Below are 21,875 nucleotides of genomic sequence, written 5' to 3' on the forward strand. Positions count from 1 at the left end.
TTTAGCAGATCCTGATGCGCCTTGAAGTCCTTCTGCGGGACTGATGGCGGAGGCGCCGCTATGGTGTCGTCCGGCACCGGAGAGAGGGCCCGCACGGAGCCAGGTGCCTCGGTCGGTGCCGGGGCATCGAGACTGAGGTCAGAGTCCTGGCACGGGTCCTCCGACTCGTGATCCGCAGACTTGTCCCGTGGGCGGCCAGACGAGGCCGAGAGAGCTTGGGACGCTCCGGCCACCGAGCGGGCCTCCGTTGGGGCTGGCACCGATGGCCCACTGGCACCACTGCCCTCGCCACGGGGTCCCTTGCCATTGGTTCGGCTGAGCCCGTGATGGCAATATGTGTCCCAGCAGAACAGAGCGTGCCAAGGATGGGTGGACAGATGCCGAGGCCGAGGTCGCCAATGAGCGCTCGGTGCCGCGGGAGCGGTAGGAGCGGTGTCTGTGACATCGTCTACCTCGGGACCTGGATCTCGACGTCGATGAACGGTACCCACGTGACGAACTGCTTCGGTATGCATGACGGCGACGCGAAGCCCGGTGCCCTGGCGCTGAGGTACCCCGAGGGGAGCCCCTGGCGTGACGTCCAGACGAGCGGGAGCTGGAACGGGAACGTCGATGTCTGTCCCGTCGAGAGCAGCTCCGGTAGCTACGTCTAGCAAGTGAGCGCTCTCGGTGCCTCTCTCAGTGCCTACGCTCGCTGGCAGGCGGTGGAGAGGGTCCCTGCGAATCCCGTCCCTATGGTGGACCGGATGGTCTGGCTGGCGTCGAGGGTGACCAGGAGCTGTCAGAAGCGGCTGCTGCGCGCCGAGCGGTGCGGGGAGCGGTCCTCGGAGCGGGAACTGCGGCTGCTTGGAGAGGTCTGGTGGGCACCCAACGGGAGCTTGGCTTGCGACCTAGGGCCCATGCCCGTTTGCGAGCTCGGGATGAGCAAAGACATAATGTCCTTCGCAGCCTGCACCGTCCGGCGTCGACGGCATCCGTACCGGTGGGGATGCCTGGGCCGATGGTACCGGGCTGCTCCGCTCCACGTGAGTCGGAGCTTTCAAGCCCGGGGGGGATCGAGGGCTGCCCAGTGCGGGACCAGCCTCCCCCTTATCCTTGTTGCGGTGTTGTTGCGAGGCCGGGCCCTTCCCTCGCTTTTTGGAGGGAGAGCAGTGCCGACTGGTCAAAGGGGCCTCGCTACGTACCGACGACGCAGCGGCCGGCGCCGAGTCCGATCTGCGTACAGGCGTCAGGGTCAGCGCCGACTCCATCAGGAGAGCTCTGAGTCTAAAGTCTCTCTCCTTCTTGGTCCTTGGCTTGAACGACCTACAGATCTTGCAACGGTCGCTAATGTGAGGCTCACCCAGGCAGCAAAGACACTCGGCGTGAGGGTCGCTCCTGGGCATAGAACGGCGACAGGAGTCGCACGACTTGAAGCCTGGGGCACGGGGCATGCCCCGAGCCCCCTCTAACAACTGAAGGACGATCAACCAACGGAACCACTAAGGTCGAGAAGAAGGGCTGCAGCAGAGCTGGAGCACAAAAGTTCTGACTACCTTCACTGGCAGCAAGAAGGAACTGAGGGTGAGGGGAGCCCGCGGCTCCCCTTATAGCGGGATATGCAGGCGCCACTCCAGGGGTCGCTGCAGTGCTCCCCCAGTACGGGTACTGCTAAGGGAAAAACTTCTGGCACCGGTGCATGTGGCGAGCACGCACACCTACTGTGGAATACACCGGAGCAATCACTCGAAGAATAACTTTAAGTAACTCTTAACTTTCAAATACCTGAACAGCAAATGTAACTTTTCTTGTCTGCATAGTAAACACTGGCATTTTTATCTGGTTTGAATAATCAAAGTGGTGCTTTCCATGCCTTCTTGGCTGCAAAGATTTGAACTGCTTCCTGCTGAAGGTCAACAGTCTGGGCCAGCTTATGCTCTATTGAGATGGTTGCAAGGCCGACCAGCCTCTCCTGTGTCATTGTGGAGCATAGATGTGTTTTTATTAACTTCAGCTTGGAGAAGCTGTGTTCTCCACTGGCAACTGTTACAGGAAGTGTTAGAAGTATGCGCAAAGCAACAAAAGCATTTGGAAAGAGGTGGTTATCTTATTTGTGCACATATATTCCAGAACAGCCTTTGGAGTTGATCCTGCTGAAATGCATCTTGAAAGGGCTTTCAGTTCATCACTTAAATCACTCGCATCAATATCATGCATGTCATCATGAGTCACTGTCTCTAGTGCCCTGCATTGCTGGTGTAGGTCTTCTTCAGGTATAGCGAGGAGTTTTGGAATATCATACAACATCCCAAATATACTGCTGTGTTCCTTGAGCTGCATGAAATGTTCTTCAACTGACTGTATTGCACAGTCTAGCACCTGGTTAAATAATTCAACTTTGAATTGTTGTTTGGGGTCTCTTATGGGATTATCCCGTGCCTCGTAATCAAAACGTCTTCTTCTTTGGTGACTCTTGTATTCTTGAATGGGTGGGAAAATAGCTTCAGTGTGAAGTTCCTCTGCCAACTTCCGTGCACTCTTCAGAACATTTTGAAATCCCTCATCTGACCGGGAAGACTGTAGGTATGACTTTGCTTTGTCCAGTTGTTCCATTGCTCCAGATATATCAAGGTCAACACCTTGGAGTCTCTTGCTTACAACATTTATTTCAAACAGTATGTCATGCCACAACACTAAGCCACATAGAAATTTTAAGTTATGTATGTTTCTGGTGATTCCATTTCCCTCTGCCACTGTTCTCCCACGAACAGTTCCTGTCATAGCATTATACTCCATAATGGCAACTATGGCATCATCTATCTTCTCAATTTGGTGTTTGATAGGCTTTATCGCCTCCACCCGACTTTCCCGTCATGTGGCACTCAGTGGTTTCAGTGTCAGAGAGGATGTTCCCAGATGTTGCTTCAAAATTTGCCGTCAATGACTTGATGCAGAGAAAAATACATAGATGCTTTGAATTACATTAAAAAATTCAGCAGTCTCACTGGAAGCTGATGCTGCATCACTGACCACCAAGTTCAATGAATGAGAGCTGCATGGGACAAAAAAAGCTTGAGGGTTTAACTCTCGGAGCCGCGTTTGCACTCCTCTGTTCTTTCCTCTCGTGTTGGCACCATTATCGTAGCCCTGACCTCTCATGTCAGCTATCGCAATTCCCATATCTTCCAGCTTTTTAAGAAGCACATTTGTCATACCAGCACCTGTAGTATCATCAATGTCACTAAATTCTAGAAAATGCTCTCTGACAGTCACCATTGCAGGGACATTTTCACTAGGTTCTGTTGTTATTACAAAACGCACCACTAAAGTCATTTGTTCTGTATGGCTGATGTAGGTGTGCAGTCCAGAAAAACAGAGTAATATCTTGCTGACTTCAGATCTGCCACAATCTTCTGTTTGACTTTTGTTGCCAGTAATTGTGTGATCTCATTTTAAATTGTTTTTCCAAGGTAGTGGTGTGTGTACATTTCTTGGGTGGTGACTCTTCTTAGATGTTCCTGGAGTACAGCATCAAACTCAGCCTTCAGCTCCACAATTTTAAGGAAGTTTCCATTGTTTGGCACATACAGCTGATCTGAAGTGCCACGCAATGCTAGGTTTTGGGTAGCAAGCATTCTCACAATGGCAATGAGCCTTTTCAGAACATTTTGCCAATAAAGAGACTCTGATGCAATCTTCTCTTGATGCTGATCATCTATGGTGGCCTTTAACCTTAGTCTCACCTACGGAATGCTCTCTGGTGATTTGCTGCCTTCTCATGGCATGTCAGATTTCTAGCCAGATTTTTCCAGTCCTTTGTTCCTGTAGAACCCAATGTAGAACCCAAGAGTCTGCAACAAAAACAGCATGCAACATTCTGGGTTTTTGAGTACATAAGCCATGGCCTCTCCACTTTGTCACCATTGGGGATTTCATGCCAGTAATGTGTTGGATGGAAACTTCTATTTTCATTGTCTTTGGGGAAAAGACGGTTACTCACCGTTGTAACTGTTGTTCTTCGAGATGTGTTGCTCATATCCATTCCAGTCAGGTGTGCGCGCGCCGCGTGCACGATCGTCGGAAAACTTTTACCCTAGCAACACCCGGTGGGTCGGCTGTGGAGCCCCCTGGAGTGGCGCCCTCATGGCGCCGGATATATACCGCAGCCGACCCAGCACCCCCTCAGTTCCTTCTTGCCGGCTACTCCGACAGTGGGGAAGGGGGGCGGGTTTGGAATGGATATGAGCAACACATCTCGAAGAACAACAGTTACAACGGTGAGTAACCGTCTTTTCTTCTTCGAGTGCTTGCTCATATCCATTCCAGTCAGGTGACTCCCAAGCCCCACCTAGGTGGCGGGGTCGGAGTGAGACATTGCTGTGTGCAGAACCGCTGACCCGAAAGCAGCATCGTCTCTGGATTGTTGCACCAGCGCATAGTGTGCCGCAAACGTGTGTACCGAAGACCACACTGCAGCTTTACAAATGTCCTGGATCGGGACTTGAGCCAGGAAGGCAGTCGAGGAGGCCTGGGCCCTCGTGGAGTGAGCGGTGAGGCGTGGCGTCGGGACACCGGCCAGGTCGTAGCAAGCACGAATGCAGGACGTGATCCAAGAGGACAGGCACTGTGAGGAGACCGGTGAGCCTTTCATCCGGTCGGCCACCGCAACGAAGAGTTGCGTCGTCTTTCTAAACGGCTTTGTACGGTCAATGTAGAAAGCCAGGGCCCTGCGTACGTCCAAAGAATGCAAACGCTGGTCTTGACGAGTAGCGTGTGGCTTTGGATGGAAGACCGGGAGAAAGATGTCCTGGTTTACGTGGAAAGGTGAAACCACTTTCGGAAGAAAGGCAGGGTGGGGGCGAAGCTGCACCTTGTCCTTGTGGAACACCGTGTATGGGGGCTCGGACGTCAGCGCTCTGAGTTCAGAAACACGCCGTGCTGAGGTAATGGCTACGAGGAAGGCCGTCTTCCAGGATAAGTACAGGAGCGAACAGGTCGCTAATGGTTCAAACGGGGGCCCTGTGAGTCTGGAGAGAATGAGGTTGAGGTCCCACGTTGGAACCGGCTGGCGTATTTGTGGGTACAGCCGGTCCAAGCCCTTGAGGAATCTAACGACCATCGGGTTAGAGAAGACCGATGACGGGAGTTCTCCTGGGTGGAATGCCGAAATGGCGGCGAGGTGAACCCTGATTGAAGATACCGCCAAGCCCTGCTGTCTTAGGGACAGGAGATAGTCCAATATGAGAGGGATAGGTGCCTGCAAGGGGGACGTAGCCCGTTGCTGACACCAACAGGAGAACCGCTTCCACTTGGCTAAGTAAGTGGACCGTGTAGAGGGCTTCCTACTTCCCAGCAGGATCTGCTGGACGGACTGCGAACATTGTTGCTCCGCCTGACTCAGCCATGGAGCATCCACGCTGTGAGGTGGAGCGATTGTAGGTCGGGGTGACACAGACGGCCGTGGTCCTGGGAGATGAGATCCGGACTCAAGGGGAGCGTGATCGGCGCTTGAACCGACAGCTCTAGCAGTGTGGTGTACCAGTGCTGCCTCGGCCAAGCGGGAGCCACTAGAATTACTCGTGCCTGGTCGGTGCGGATCTTGAGCAGCACCCTGTGGACAAGCGGAAATGGGGGAAAGGCGTAGAACAGGTGGCCCTTCCACGTTAGAAGGAAAGCGTCCGACAGAGAGCCTGGAGCTCGGCCGTAAAGGGAGCAGAATGCGTGGCACTTCCTGTTGGCCCGGGATGCGAATAGGTCGACCTGGGGAAATCCCCACCTCCGGAAGACGGAATAGATGATATCCGGGCGAATCGACCACTCGTGCGTCTGGAAGGACCTGCTGAGACGGTCCGCCAGCGTATTCTGGACTCCAGGCAGGAATGATGCGGTGAGATAGATCGAGTGGGCGATGCAGAAGTCCCACAAGCGAATGGCCTCTTGGCATAGGAGCGATGAGTGGGCTCCGCCTTGCTTGTTGATGTAAAACATGGCCGTGGTGTTGTCGGTGAGGACCAGCACGCAACGGCCCTGTAGGAAGTTGAGGAATGCCTGGCAGGCTAGGCGCACCGCCATCAGTTCCCGGACGTTGATGTGTAGGGCTAATTCGGATGCGGACCACAGGCCCTGGGTATGACGCTCCCCGAGGTGAGCGCCCCATCCTAGAGATGAAGCGTCCGTGACTAGGTGGAGGGAAGGTTGTGGGGCATGAAAAGGCACTCCTGCACAGACCACTGCGCGATCCAACCACCAGCTGAGGGAGGTCAAGACCGAGGGCGGGACCGTGACCAGCATGTTCAGGTCGTCCCGGTGAGGACGGTACACCGATGACACCCAAGCCTGCAGTGGGCGAAGCCGCAGTCTGGCGTGGCTGGTTACGTAGGTGCACGAGGCCATGTGACCCAACAGGGTAAGGCATGTTCTTATGATGGTGAACGGAGATGCCCGCAGTCCATGAATGACGCGTGCGATGGACTGAAAGCGGCCTTCTGGCAGAATGGCTCGTGCGCTTCTGGAGTCCAGGATCGCTCCAATGAACTCTATTCTCTGTGTTGGCACCAGAGTGGACTTCTCCCTGTTGAGTAGAATGCCCAGTTCGTGGAAAGTCTGTGTCACCATGTGGACGTGAGCTTGAACTTGGTCCCTGGTGCGGCCGCGCACCAGCCAGTCGTCCAAATACGGGAACAGCTGTACCCCTTGTCGGCGAAGGTATGCCGCGACGACTGCCAGACATTTCGTGAACACTCTGGGAGCCGAGGACAAGCCGAAGGGAAGGACTGCGAATTGGTAGTGCACCTTGTTTACTACAAATCGCAGGAAGCGCCTGTGAGGCGGATAAATAGCTATATGGAAGTAAGCGTCCTTCATGTCGAGGGCGGCGAACCAGTCTCCAGGATCCAGCGAGGGAATAATGGTCCCCAATGATACCATGCGGAACTTCAACTTTACTATGAATTTGTTGAGTCCGCGCAGGTCTAAGATGGGACGTAGACCCCCTTTCGATTTGGGGATCAGGAAGTAGCGGGAATAAAACCCCCTGCCCCTTAACTCCTGCGGAACCTCCTCTATGGCTCCCATAGAGAGGAGCCCAAAAACCTCCTGTGAAAGGAGTTGCTCGTGAGAAGGGTCCCTGAAGAGGGACGGGGAGGGGGAGTGGGAGGGGGGGGGCGAGGAAAATTGGAGGGCGTATCCCCTCTCCACCGTGCGAAGGACCCAACGGTCTGATGTTATAAGGGACCAAGCACGGTGGAAACGGGAGAGGCGATCCCGGAAGGGGGGAGATGAATCCTGGGTGCTGGCTCTGGTGCCGTCCTCGACCGCACCTTCAAAAGGCTTGTCTAGGCCCTGAAGGTGGTCTCGGCTGGCCCTGGTTCTGACCAGGTTGAGGGCCGGTCGACCGTCGCCTACCGCCTCGACCCCGCCTCCTGGCAAAGTCCTGTCTCGGGCGAGGCGGGGGAGGGTAGAACCTCTGAGGCTGGGGCCTGAAGGGTCTGCGCTGTGGACCTGGGACATGCATCCCCAGAGAGCGCATCATTGTTCGAGAGTCCTTAAGGTTTTGGAGCCTCGAGTCTGTCTTTTCCGAAAACAGGCCCTGACCCTCAAAGGGCAAGTCCTGGAGGGTCTGCTGCAGTTCAGGTGGCAGGCCCGACACCTGGAGCCAGGAGGTTCGCCTCATAGCTATACCCGACGCTAGGGTCCTAGCGGCCGAGTCGGCTATATCCAGTGAGGTCTGTAGGGAGGTGCGTGCCACCCGCTTACCCTCCTCTACCAAAGTCCCGAACTCTTCCCTAGATTCCTGGGGAACCAGTTCCTTAAACTTCTCCATGGAGGACCAGGTGTTAAAACTATATCGGCTTAGGAGCGCCTGTTGGTTGGCCGCCCTAAGCTGAAGCCCCCCCGCGGAATAGACCTTGCGCCCGAACAAATCGAAGCGCTTAGCGTCCTTCGATTTTGGCGCTGCCGCCTGCTGACCATGGCGCTCCCGTGCATTTACTGATGAGACTACCAGCGAGCACGGTTGAGGGTGAGTGTACAAGTACTCGTGGTCCTTGGAGGGTACAAAGTACTTCCTCTCCACGCCCCTGGCCGTGGGGGGAATAGAGGCCGGGGTTTGCCAGATGGAGGTGGCATTGGTCTGAATGGAGCGAATCAGCGGTAACGCGACCCTGGATGGGGTGTCCGCTGAAAGGATGTTCACGATCGGGTCGTGAACCTCCACGATCTCCTCCATCTGAAGGTCCATATTGCGCGCCACCCGGCGCAACAGGTCCTGGTGGGCCCGGAGGTCTATGGGGGGCGGGCCCATGGCGGATGTCCCCGCTACCGCCTCATCAGGCGAGGAGGAGGAGGATACGCCCGGTGGCAAGGGGTCCAAAGGCAAGTCTTGCTCCAGGTGCTCCTGGAGCTGGGCCTCGCTCGTCCCAGGGTCTATGGCCTGCGCCGGCGTGGGCACTGGAGCCTCCATGCCCCCTGGCGGGGGGCGGGAGATGGTGGCCTCCGGGGCCCTGGGCTCAGAGCGTGCCGAGCGGGAGGCAGACGGCGGGGCCCCTTGGGCTTGGTGGTAGGCCCATGGGGTCCAAAAGGACCAGTGAGCAGGTCCCTGCGTAGGGTCCTCTGCCATGTCCTGTGAGTGGCTGAAGTCCGCCGAAGCCGCCTGTCCCTGTGGAGGGTAGGCCGATCTAGAGGCCCCTTCAGAGGAGTGGGACGCGGATCTCGACGGCCATGGCGGTGCCGAACGCGATGCATCCGTCCCCGGCTGGTGCGGTGCCGGTCGGTGCCGGTCGTAGGACGATCTGTCCCAGCGTGCCGGAGATTGGTGCCGGGATCGGGATCGGTGCCGGTAGCCGCGCCGGTGCCGCGATCCGGATCTGGAGCGGGACGACGATCGCGACGACACCCGGTGCCGGGAGCGGTCCCTCGATCGGCGCTCATACCGGTACCGGGAGGTGCGCCTCGAGTCTGATCGGTGCCGGCGGTCGCGACGGTGCCGAGATGTGGAGCGGCGCCGCGAAGAGGACCTCGACCGCGAGTACGACCGGCGCCGAGGTGATAGTCGGCGTCGGGACTCCGAGCGGCGTCGGGACCTGCTCCGAGACCTGGAGCGGTGCCGAGAGTCCACGGTTGGAGACGGTGGGCGCACCAGTGCAGGCTTGCCTCTCGACTGCACAATGCGCGGAGCCACCGGTGCCGGGAGCTGCGACGGTGCCGGCTCCGTGAGTGCGATCAGGTCCCTCGCGGTAGTAAATGTCTCCGGAGTCGAGGGGAGACAAGGTTCCACCACCAGCCTAGGTGGTGAAACAGTCCGTACCGGACTCAACGGCCTCGGTGCCGGAGTCGACGGTGTGGCCGCCTGCTTTTGGCGGTCCAAAGGCGGACGCGGCTCTACCCCCGGCACGGGGGGAGCCGGCGTCTTCAGGGCAGCAGTGTCCTGAGCCTTGCGGGCCTTTTTATGGCCCGGAGAGAGAGATCGGCGCCGAGTCCCCTGAGGTGGGCGCGGTGCCGAAGTCTGCCGGTGCCGGGAGGACTTGTCCGCGGTGCCGGTCGGAGCCGCTGGGGCGCTGCGCACCGACGCGCTCGGTGCCGGGGCCGGGCGCGCCGAGGGAGGATCCGGGCTGAGCGCCGCCTCCATGAGGAGCTGCCGAAGCCGAAAGTCCCGCTCCTTCCTCGTTCGAGGCTTGAAGGCCTTGCAGATTGGGCACTTATCTGCGTGATGGGCTTCCCCGAGGCACTTCAAGCAGGAGGCGTGCGGGTCACTTGTTGGCATCGGCTTCGCGCAGGACGCGCACGGCTTAAAGCCAGGAGCCTTGGGCATGAGCCCGGTATGCTCCGGGGGGGAAAAGAGGGGAGAACAACCCCCTTAACCCCCGCTAACAATTTACAACAACTACCAGCTAAATAACAACTATCTAAAGACTCTAACTACTATACACAACTATCTAAATGAACAACTATCTACAGAAACAAGCTAGAAGCTAGGGAGTGTGGAGACCAGCTATGCTGTGCTCCACAGTTCCAACGACCGTCAGGGGCGGTAAGAAGGAACTGAGGGGGCGCTGGGTCGGCTGCGGTATATATCCGGCGCCATGAGGGCGCCACTCCAGGGGGCTCCACAGCCGACCCACCGGGTGTTGCTAGGGTAAAAGTTTTCCGACGATCGTGCACGCGGCGCGCGCACACCTGACTGGAATGGATATGAGCAAGCACTCGAAGAAGAACATGAAGTTTTTCACTTGCTGTGGCCCATCCAGTACAAGGAAGTCCCTCAGGCTACTGCTCAAGTGGGTCCACAGTCCTGGATCATCTAGACTTAAGAAATTAAACTCAGCAGCAGCTGTTTCTTGCGCCTCCACCACACTCGTCTCTGATCTACACTTTTCTTCAGTAATGTGCATGGTTACATCCATTTGAGAGGGAGATATGGATGCTGCAGTAGCTGCCAGGTCACCTGCACTCTAACTGGAAGATCAGGCATCTCTTCACCACTCACATCCTCACAAGGGCTGGAAGGTTCACCATGAACATTTGTGTCTATGCATCTCAGGAGAGCTCCTTCCTGCTTAGATAGAAAAGCTTCCTTTGCTTTCTTTCTTTTTCTGAATGCTGCCCAAGGGGCATTTTCTTCTTTCACTCATGACTGCTGTTCTGTGCCAGCTATAGTGGCTCTCAACACTCAATTGAAGGGGACAAATAAGCAGGCTGGTAGCAGGGCCTGAGTGAGGGAAGATATCAGCGTCTTAAGGGCCTAACTGGCTCCTACTACTTCAGTTGACTGCCTGTTCTCCTCAAGTGGGTTCAGGGAAGCAGCAGGAAACAGGAAGCTCCCTGAGAAGCTGGTGTTAATCAGTCCAGGCTCCTGGGCGTGCTAGAGAGGAACATAAGAGGCTCCTCCTCCTCTCTCTCCCTGCAGCTCTGCTGCTGTCTATTATTCCCTCTCACCTTTTCTCCTGCCTGCCTGTTATGTCTCTTGTGCCCTCCTTCCTCCAGCACAGCACTCCACCATCTCTGTGCATCTAGAGCAGAGAGAATACATATGCACCAGCAGCAGACACAATTTTCTACACTCTGGGTCCTAGTGGCACCCCCCCCCGCCAGAGTCTGGCACCTGAGGCGGCCGCCTCAGTTCGCCTCATGGTAAGGCCAGCCCTGTATAATCCCTGGCAAAGTAGCATATTATATCCAAATGAACAGCATGAACTGACACTGTATAGCAATAGGGTCTGGTTGCTCTAGAGCTATAAGAGTTCCTGTGGCCGATGGATAGCAAGAGCATCCAGTGACCTGTCACCAAACAGCAAACCCACAAATTCACTGTTCCCTACGGAAACTTTTGGCCAGGCCCACTTCCTCAGTGACATGCTGCCTCAGAAAGCCAGCTTCAAAAACATGAAGTTGTGAGAGTTATTCCCTTCCCACCTGTTTCCCGCCCCCCCCCCCAAAAGGGAGTAACAGTTTGCAGGAGAAATAGCACTTCACTTAATTAATACTGAGGACTTCAGTTACTCAGCCAGAGGTTATGGCCCTACTACAGTAGTGGGTGGGTAAAGTTCTGTGGCCTGCAATGTGCAAGAGATCAGACGTGATCATGACGGTCCCTTCCGAGCTTAAAGTTTACAAGTCTATAAAAGGAAAGACAATGCCAAGCAAGTCTGCATTAAAATAGGTGTCGGTGGCAACTACACATTTATTGAACTCCTCGGGTAAGTTCATTTAGCTATTACAAGTTTCATTACATAATGCAGCCTATCACAGAATTATGGACCAGGTTTAAATATGCGCTTTTTTGTCCCTAATAAGAAGGTCCAGTTATAATTGTATAGTGGAGGGGAAATTCAATGGCACAACAGCACTGTTTTAGCGAACGTTTTGTACAGATACCAACAATGCTGAGGCCTACCCAGCAGCGAGAAACACTAGGCATCACACAGAGCTCTGCCAATGGCTTGACAGCTCTCTCTGGCACATCTGTTACATTTGGAGAGCATTCATAACTACGTTCCCACATTAAGCATTCATTCCACACAATCTCCGAAAGATTCTGCCTTTTTAAAAAAGAGCACATATTGGGCCATATTCTTAGCCGTGCCTTCATTTGTGCACATGCATATACATAAACCCACATTTTGCAGGTGCAGACACCAGTGCATGATCTTTGACAATCCTAACACAAGGTGTGGGTAAATGTTTGCACAAACACCAAAGTACATGGACAGGTGCATGCCGAGGCTATAAGTCAATCCTACTGTATTTGTTTGAGGTGTAACACACACAGTAATGCACACAATGGCAGTGGAGTGTACAAGTCTGTGTAAGATGTTATAACAGTTGTTCACCTCCATTACCACTAGAGATCCCTAGTTATGTATCACGATTTAAAGTCAAGAAAACCAAACCAAAACTTGTTAGATGTGCTGGTTTTATCATCTTCCATTATGCTGGGGACGGGAAGAGAGAATGACAGGGGCTAATGTATCAGTATCTTTATGCAAGATGTAGGCAAGTGCAAGATCACTCAATCCATCTCAGTGTACAATAAATCTCTCCTTATAAAACTGCTGCTAATGATCTCTTACTCACGCTATACATTTCCAAATAAGAGGTGGCAGACATTTTTCATACATGGAGGTGAAGTAGATATTATGCAGGATGTGGTCCAGGGGCTTAGAAAGGTCCTCATCAAGGTACCATCTCTGCTGAACTCAACTCCTTATTCCCTTTCATTCCCTGGCAGCACCCCAGAACAAGCCACAGACCTAAAGTGAGACCAAAACCAGGTCATCCTCACTACTTAAAGTAATATTCCCAGTGTATTAGAAATACACAGTTACCTAAAGAAAAACTACACATTCTTCTACCTTTCAGAAGTGCTAAGCTACAGAATATGAAGAATCCACTCAGTAGTGTAGTTGACGATAAACTCATTTTAAACTCCATATTCCCCACTTCTCATTTGGGGAATATGAAGTTTAGTTAGGTTAGCTTTTTACCACTTTTTTTTTTTAAACCACTATACCATGCAGCCCTCTCCAGCACCCCCCAACTGGAACTGGGTTGTCATAGGAGTTTCTTTAACTTTACTCCTGGGGGAATAATTTTGTTGTCTATATTATTGACATACTTGCTGGCAGTTAATTTGAAATAAATTATGGAAATAATTGAAACTGGGGTGATTATATTGTGTTATTTTAACAAAATATGCAGAATTTTAAAACATTGTGTGCAGAATTTTTAATGTTTTGGCGCAGAATTCCCCCAGGAGTAATCTCTTCTTGCTTTGATAGCATTTTAGGTACCAATCTCCTCACCTTCCCAACCCTCTCTGCCTTCCTGTCTTGTACCAGTCGTATTGTTCCCTGGAATTTAGAAAATGTCCCTCTCTATTTGACATGTAAGAGAAACTAGAGTTTAAGCTCAAAGAGAATGCACTCCACCTAATACAGTGGTCTCCAACCTTTTTAAGTACAAGATCACTTTTTGACTTTAAGTGCAACACAGGATCTACCCCGCCCCTTCCCCGAAGCCCCGCTCCGCTCACTCTATTCTGCGCCCCCCCCTCCCCCGGTTACAGTAAGGTGGCAACAATTAATGCTTTCAGCTCCTGTAGCAGTTCAGGTATCATTCTCTCAGTAGATATCATTGTTGCTGGAGGCTATTGTGTTAAGCTAAATGACCAACAGAAAAGTGCATTAGCATTTTGTTTCTTTTGCTTGATGCCTTTCCCCTCCATTTGTATTTGAAATGAATCGTAGACCAGTTCAAATGCTAGAGGAGCCTTGGAGGCCATGGAGAGTAGGTTATAAATTTAAACTAGCCAAGGCTGGAGATCACATGAGCTGGAGGCCCAGCTAGCTTTTCCACCAGGTCTGCAGTGGTTGCTGTGGTATTAGAGCAGCGGTCACCAACTGGTAGAGCGTGATCGACTGGGCGATCGCGAAGTCTCTGCCAGTTGATTGCAATCTCCGGCCACTAAAAGTCCGGCAGCGCAGCAGGACTAAGGCAGGCTCCCTACCTGTCCCGGCCCCGCACCGCTCCCAGAAGGGGAGGGATAGCTCAGTGGTTTGAGCATTGGCCTGCTAAACCCAGGGTTGTGAGTTCAATCCTTGAGGGGGCCATTTAGGGATCTGGGGCAAATAAAAAAATTTCAGGGACAGTACTTGGTCCTGCTAGTGAAGACAAGGGGCTGGACTCAATGACCTTTCAAGGTCCCTTCCAGTTCTATGAGATAGGTATATCTCCATATATTATATTATAAGATGCTGGCACATCCCTGCGGCCCCTGTGGGGGGGGGCATGTGGCTCCACACGCTGCCCCTCCCTGTAGGCACCACCCCCGGAGCTCCCATTGGCCACGGTTCCCCGTTCCTGGCCAATGAGAGCTGTGGGGGTGGTGCCTACAGGGCACACGCACGCGGGACGTGCCGGCCACTTCTGGCAGTGGCTGGAGCAGGACAGAGGCTAAATGGAGGGGTTTTCAGGGCCATTTATATCCTCCACCATGTGGAGGGAAACCCATTGTTTCAAACAAAAACCTTAGCACAGGGAGTGGAGAATCACAGGTGACCAGATAGTGTTTGGAGTCACATGGGCAAGTCACATGTTCATGCCCAATTTCGCTCAGTCATTGCAGCACGTTTACAGGACAGTCCACTCAGTGTAGATAGGTGTCTCCCATGGTCCATTGTGAGTTAAGTGTCCTTTTGATGGGCCACTCAATTTGAATAATCCCTCCAAGATGTGCTGGCTAACTACTTCGTGGGCGTTACCCCAGGAGCAAACATTTGATATCTAGGTATAGAGCCAATATTCGTAACTTCAAATAAAAAAAAGATACATGCATAGAGATAGCATAATCACAACCAGCAAATCATAACCTTTTCATAGATATCTTACATGCCACATTTTGTACAAGATTTGTTGCAAATATATAACAGTGGTTGCAACAATGATCTATATGGTCACACTTTTATCAGATAATATCACACTTACACAGAGACCACACAATCACAGTCTGGGCTTCCTCACAAGCCTGTATGTTTCTATACTGTACATTTCATCACAACACACTAGAGCAGAAGTGAATTGTTTTTAAGTAGATGAATGGGAGAAAAGAAGTCAGTGGATGGAGAGAAAGATCATAAATGTGATCAGGTCCATCCCTACTGGGGATGCGGGGCGTGAGGCAGAAGTGACAAATCTGTCACTTCTGGGACCGACCACGCTGGTCAATCGTGCTGGCCCGCAGGGCCCCCCACAGCTCAGGACCCGGAGCTGTTGCCCCAATTCGCTGTATCCTAGCGATGGCTCTGAATGTGATATTATATTTGCTCACAGTAGTTATTTTTAACACTACTTCAGAATATCAAAACAGGAGGATTCTTCTTCAACTATGATAAATACAGTACATCTGGAACTCAACCTGTATGACCTGTGGCTATTGATATATAACATACAGCAGGAGTTGAGTGGAAAAGGAGAGTTAAAAAAATTGTTTTGATTTTCCAACAAGCTTTGTTCTCCAACATCATTGCAATGAGCTCTCTATGAATTGAAGGCCTGATCTGATAGGGTGCTGAGTGCCATCAATTCACACTGATTTCACTGGAGCAGAGGGTATTCAGTACCTCGCAGGAAGTACTTAATATCTTTCAGGATCAGGTCATTAGTTATCACCTTTCGTAATCCTTGTTACCAATTCCATCAGGTAGACCTTGCAGTAAGGATATTAAAAGCAGGGGTTGATGCCACAGCCAAGACAAGACAATCTGGCAAAAATATCCAGTCTAAATATTTGCCCCGAACTCGAACAGACCATGAACATTTCTTTAGATTCAAGAAAGTTCAGTTAAAATAAATCTAAAATGTAAATTATCCTCACAGGCCTTGGTGCTATTTGGTTTCAGATGGCTCCAGAGACAGAAATACCAAAATGCCTCAACAAATACTATTGCCAGGTATTTCCAACATAATTGAAAACTACGGGAAGTTACATGAAAGTTTGTCCTCACCAGACATGCCAAACTCGTGGAAAAAAATGCAGAAATTGGGCTTGTTTTTGGCTTAAGTGGCTTGTGAGTTGCTTGTTGGCTAGTTTTTGGCTTGTAACTTGTTGCTTGTTTGGCTTGTAGCTTGATGCTTCTTTTTTTTTGATCGGCTCCTGGCAAGCAGGGGTAACAGCGGGCCCACCACAGTCCCAGACTGCTTACAAGCTGGATCTAGTCACATAGAGTGTTAGGGTTCTTAGGGATTGGCTTGTTTTGGTCTTGTTTTGAAATGGGATTAGCTTCATTTTTGGCTTATTGTGAAAGTTGGGATGCTTATTTACCGTGTGAAAGTTGGCAACTGTGGTCCTCACCAGCTTTTTAGATGGAAAAGATTCAGGAAAGCATCAGATCTTTAGAAGTCTGAAAAGAACCCCCCTGACTCTTTTGAGAACTGAACTTCCCTAATAGGACACCACAGTTCCACATTCTCACAATCAAGAATGCAGATCTAATAATAAATAATAATAATAGGACAAGTAATTAGAAGTGGAAACAATTAATACATTTGTCTTCAAGCCATCTGACACTCAGTTATTGGTCTGACATCTGGGAACACTGGCATTCAGATGAATTTTCAAATAAATTGCTGACAGTAAAAATCAACTGAACCCAGCGTTTTCTTTACCTTTAGCCCAGACTGGAATTTTGAGTCCCTTTTAATATATTTTTAATAACAACCCTCATCAAAGACCAAGATCAAATCTTGGGCTGTTTCAACAATCAATACTTAAACTTCTGCATTAATATTTCTCTTCCCTACTGCACCATCTTCAAGAGAATACATTAAAATTTTAAGACCCAACTCTTTGATAAAACCTGGAAATGCTAAATATGAAACAACTCTCATATGGCACACGGTTCATTTGTTACAAAGCAACATGTCTGAAGGTAGCATTAGACAGAAGTCAAGCAATGCTAACTGCTGTAGGTTGGGCCCCAGGAATTTCTCTGAACTTGGAGAGAAGTCATGATCAAATTTTGTTTCAGAATAAAAAAAAAAAAGGACCCATAATCTGGGTCTGAACCCACAGTTGAGAACCCCTGTCCTAGTCACACCTACTCAAGGCTTAACTTTTTCTTGAACATCCTTCCCACTCTATACATCAAACACTGCAGTGCTCCACCACCTAACACCTAAATGCATCTTTTCAATCATGATGACCAATACCACGCACATTGGGTTAAATTCTGATCTCAGTTACTCTGATGTAAATGCAGAGTAATGTCAATGAGGTCAATAGAATGACTCAATTCACACCAGTATAACGGAGATCAGAATCTGGCCTTATATTTCAAAGGAGTCCCAAGAAAGACACTACATAGGGACACCATTATTTTCTTGAATTACGTTGCTCTGAAAATACTGCCTACCTCCTGTTCTCCTCTCTGCATGTAGTTCCTTTTATACTAATTTCTCCTTATCTCTGTTCCAGCTATACAGTACAACATCCTTCACTTGTCACTGATTCTACAGAAGATAATTATCTTTCAAAGAAGAAAAATCTGGCAGCTAGGAGTATCAAGGAGGAAAAACCAACTTCCTAGCACCCTAGTTTTAAGTACCAAACACATCATACTACATTCTTCCACAGTTAATCATCACACATTTCTCAAACGCAAGAAAAAGGAAAAGGGAAAACTACATTAGAAACGCCCCCACCAACCCACATACTAATGAAAACATCTCCCTAATTAGCTCTAGTATAAAATTACATAACCACAAGTGGCAATTATGTACCTAACTGAAAGACATCTGCCCCGTGTTCTGATACTCTAAACAATAGCTCTGACTGTTCCAAATGCATGGCCTTTCCACTGAGAATGCCCTCATACTATGGCTACAGGGATGTTAACCCCAGGAACCAACAGCAAGGAAGACTCTCCAGATCTTAAAGTCTGTGATTGGATATGGTTTTAAATAACTCCACCTCAAGCTATTTAGGGCTTTACAGATTGTACTTGTGACGGGTTCGGTCACAGAGACCCCCTTGGGACTATCACTTGATGTGCTGAAATTAGCTCTGAGCCCCGTTTTCCCTGCCAGTTTGGGACTTTCAGAACCCCGTCTTGTTGAGCCAGACACTCTAGCCTGCTGCAACACAGACCCAGGGTCTGGTCCATGCCCCAAAAGCTGCGGACTTAACTGAAAACAGCTTAGCAGGTTACCTGTCTCCAGCACCCAGACACCCAGTTCCCAATGGGATCCAAACCCCAAATGAATCCGTTTTACTCTGTATAAAGCTTATACAGGGTAAACTCAAATTGTCCACCCTCTATAACACTGATAGGCACAGCTGTTTGCTCCCTGTTTGCTTACTCTGGGTTTATTAATAAACAAAGGTGATTTTATTAAGTATAAAAAGTAGGATTTAAGTGGCTTCAAGTAATAACAGACAAAACAAAGTAAGTCACCAAGCAAAATAAAGCAAAAACATGCAAGGCTAAGCCTAATACATTAAGAAACTGATTACAGGTAATATCTCAACCTTAGAAATGTTCCAATAAGCTTCTTTCACAGACTAGACTCCTTTCTAGTCTCAGCCCAATCCTTTCCCCTGGTACAGTCCTTGTTAGTTCCAGCAGACATCTCAGGTGGTAAGCAGGGATTTCCTCATGACTGGCAGCCCCTTTTGTCCTGCTCCACCCCCTTTTATAGCTTTGGCACAAGGCGGGAATCTATTGTCTCTCTGGGTCCCCACCCCTCCTTCTAAATGTAAAAGTACCAGATTTAAGATGGATTTCATTATCAGGTGACATGGTCACATGTCACTGTAAGACCCCTAGTCTCCATTCCCCATAGGCTGGCCCACACGTACACAGGAAGGCTTTCAAGTAACCCTTTACAACTGATTGTTTCTGAAGCACCCTTAATGGCCTCCACTTAATATGTTTACATCAGTGATACAAGTTCATATCTTATTCTCCTAACTCCAGATATAGACATAATACATGCAGACAAATAGGATGAACACACTTAGTAGATTACAAGCTTTCTAATGACACCATACAAGGGGTATTTAGCATAAAGCATATTCCAGTTATGTCATATTCATAAGCATATTTCCATTAAGCATATGGAGTGCAACATTACAGTACTCACACACCTGCAAAAAAATAGCCAATGCAGAGCAGAAAGCAGATTGGGTTATGAATTCAATGTGGCTCACCAAACTCAAGAGAAGAGCAGCTACATTCCATACTAGCTGAAGGTCTTGAGTCCTTGTTATGGGTAGCCCCAACCAGAGTGCATATAAATAATCTAGCCTGAGAGTCATAGGACCTTGATCAATGAGGCATAGTCTGCTTTGGAGAGAAATGTTGCCAGCCATTAGTGACTACACCACCTATGGTAGCTACTTCCTATCTGTGAATCTACAGCCTATAATGGATCCAATGTAACCTTGAACAGGTATCTATATTGGTAAAGGTCAGACACTCCTGCAGTCAAAGCTGTACTCTCAGCCTTAGCCTGTTCATCAAAATGCTTTCCTTACCTATTAGCATCAATTTGTCTTAACTCAACTGATCCCCAGCCAGTTCACATGCACCCAGTCTCTTCCATTTGCTATCAGATGCTGTTCTTTCCCATTGTTTAAATTAGAAAAGATGTAGACCTAAAGCATTTATCACTGCAGATCAAAGTATGTTCCCTAAACAGGCACAGATATACACTGAACACAAGAGTCACAAAATGGAACCCCAAACACAACATCCTGGGGAAGAAAAATCATCTATTACCTACTCTTTGAGCACTGCAGACAGAAGGAGCAAACCTTTGAAATACTATTCCATCAACAACAGTAAGTCACTGCAGGAAAGAATCAAGCCTTCTGGTCAGTGGTAGCTTTAATGTATGTTGTATAACTTATGATTTTATTTTCTCTGTACTGAAACTTTAAATTCCTATGGTTCTGCCTGTCTGCAGAAGCATTTCTGTTCTCAGAGTTGCTGTGGCGTATTACAGCTGAGACCATGCACTCTCCTGGTTCCTTCTTGCTTTCCTTAAACTAAAACAAGAGAGTCTATTTGAGATTGAAAGAATATATTCTGCCCTTTTCACAGGGAAACATTACAGTATTGCAGGCTGCTGATAAGGCTAACTAAATCAAGGATGCTTAACTTATGCCCATCACTAGTCAATGGGACTACTCGCATGTTTAAGAGTAAACAGACATGTAGATATATGCAGGACTGGGGCCTAGTATACCTATTTTAAAATCTGATTTTAAAATAATATAAGACCCCGGCAGGAACCAGCATATTATTTTATACTCCCTCTCTTTGGTAATTTGGAAATCTCATTTTCCTTGGTATTGACAGAGTCTCACTTCATATTGATTTTATAACTAAGCACATCATGCCCCTAAATTCCTTGTTCTAGTTTCATCACAACAGCCTATCTTTTCTTTCCAAGCACTGACACATTAGACTAACATGAGAGAGGATCAATTTTAAATACTGTTTTGAATATTTTGGTCTACAATGAGTAAAATCTCAACAGTATTTTAATTGTGTGTCATGCTAGCAGGAATCAGTTAAGATTATTATGAAGAAAGTAGATCTGGTTACTCAGACACAGACAACACAACTGAGTATGCATTGAATCTATCAGGGGAAGTATTGGGGGTATGTTGGAGGGAATGAAGTGATTAGCTGCTGCTGTTGAAAAACTACCTGCTGTATGAGAGACCTCCAGATTAAACCCTACGGAACGCTGACATTAACAGAGTCTACTATCCAAGATGCTTAGATACTAACTTTCATATTGGTTGTAAAAATGTGTAGATATGCTGCCTTTATTCAGATGCCCCCTCCCTCTCCAAAGCACAAATTCAGAGTGTCCTCTCCCCACTCTCTTTCATTTTTCCATCCACACACAATGTCCATCCTAACTCATGCCATCCTCTTCTTATTCTCCATACCCCAACCTCTGCCATTCTGACCCCCTCCTCACGTTGTTCATTCTTCTCTCTCCTCTGGTACATCTTGTTGCTTTCCTACTCCGCATACAAATCCCAGACAAGTGAGGTGGAGCCCCTGAAGCCTGACTCTTTCCCCAAAGCAGGGCAGCTCCTACTAGGCTGCTGGATTTGTGGTCCCCCAAGCACTTCTGAGCAGGACTTACATCCATGTGAGATTGATAACTTAGTTCCTCTTCTTGCCATTTAATCATTACATAAATATTATGAACAAAGAAAAAGTCCAAGAAGCAGAATATAATGGACATTTTAGGCTGGAATGGCGAAGAGGTGGCAGCCTGTTCCACTGCCAACAAGGGCACTTGGGTCAGCAGCTCAGGGCTTCCATTCTCCTAGCTTATGTCTATACTACAATTAGACACCCATGGCTGGCCCGGGCTTACAGGGCTAGGGCTAGGGCTAAGTGACTGTTTAATTGTGGTGCAGACGTTCAGGCTTGGACTGCAGCATGAGCTCTGGGACCTTCTCGCTAATCAATTCATCCCTGTTGCTCAACCCCAGATCCAAAATGGATGACCCACTAGTTGTTTCCTTGTCTTCATGAAAAATTGTGCATGGGGGGTATGCCATAAATGCTCCAATTTCACCAACCCACCAGGCAGAGGTGATAGCAACAAGAAATGCTGTTTTCATAGGTAAATGAACATAAGAGCATATTGCCATTGGTTTGAATAGAGGTCTAGTAAGAGAGTGTAGGAAGAGGCCAGGGTCCCAAGCCAGGGTTGGATCCCATATGTGAGGGTAAAGATTTTGGAGGCCTTTTAGGAATCGTTCCATGAGAGGGTGGGTGAAGACAGAGTGGCCGTCTATCTCGTAGTGAAAGGTCATGATGGCTGCCAAATGCACATGAATGGAGCTTGTGGATAACCCCAATTGCTTAAAT

General features: G+C 49.6%; 1 protein-coding gene across 5 annotated transcripts in view; it reads right to left on the bottom strand.

Moving 5' to 3' along the window:
* The window catches only part of ABAT (4-aminobutyrate aminotransferase), an 81,651-nt gene that overhangs the window by 43,549 nt on the left and 16,227 nt on the right, over positions 1-21,875 (bottom strand). The window contains exons 5-7 of one of the 5 annotated variants that reach the window (XM_065411945.1): positions 11,076-11,090; positions 9,876-9,894; positions 4,072-4,094 (exon numbers count right to left, since the gene is read on the bottom strand). The exons of the other annotated variants lie outside the window; for them this stretch is intronic. Coding sequence (XP_065268017.1) covers positions 4,072-4,094; positions 9,876-9,894; positions 11,076-11,090 — 57 coding nt within the window. The remainder of the gene's footprint in view (positions 1-4,071; positions 4,095-9,875; positions 9,895-11,075; positions 11,091-21,875) is intronic. 5 annotated transcript variants of the gene reach the window in all.

The sequence above is a fragment of the Emys orbicularis genome, chromosome 10 (genome assembly GCF_028017835.1).
Source record: "Emys orbicularis isolate rEmyOrb1 chromosome 10, rEmyOrb1.hap1, whole genome shotgun sequence".
In the NCBI taxonomy this organism is placed as follows: domain Eukaryota; kingdom Metazoa; phylum Chordata; order Testudines; family Emydidae; genus Emys; species Emys orbicularis.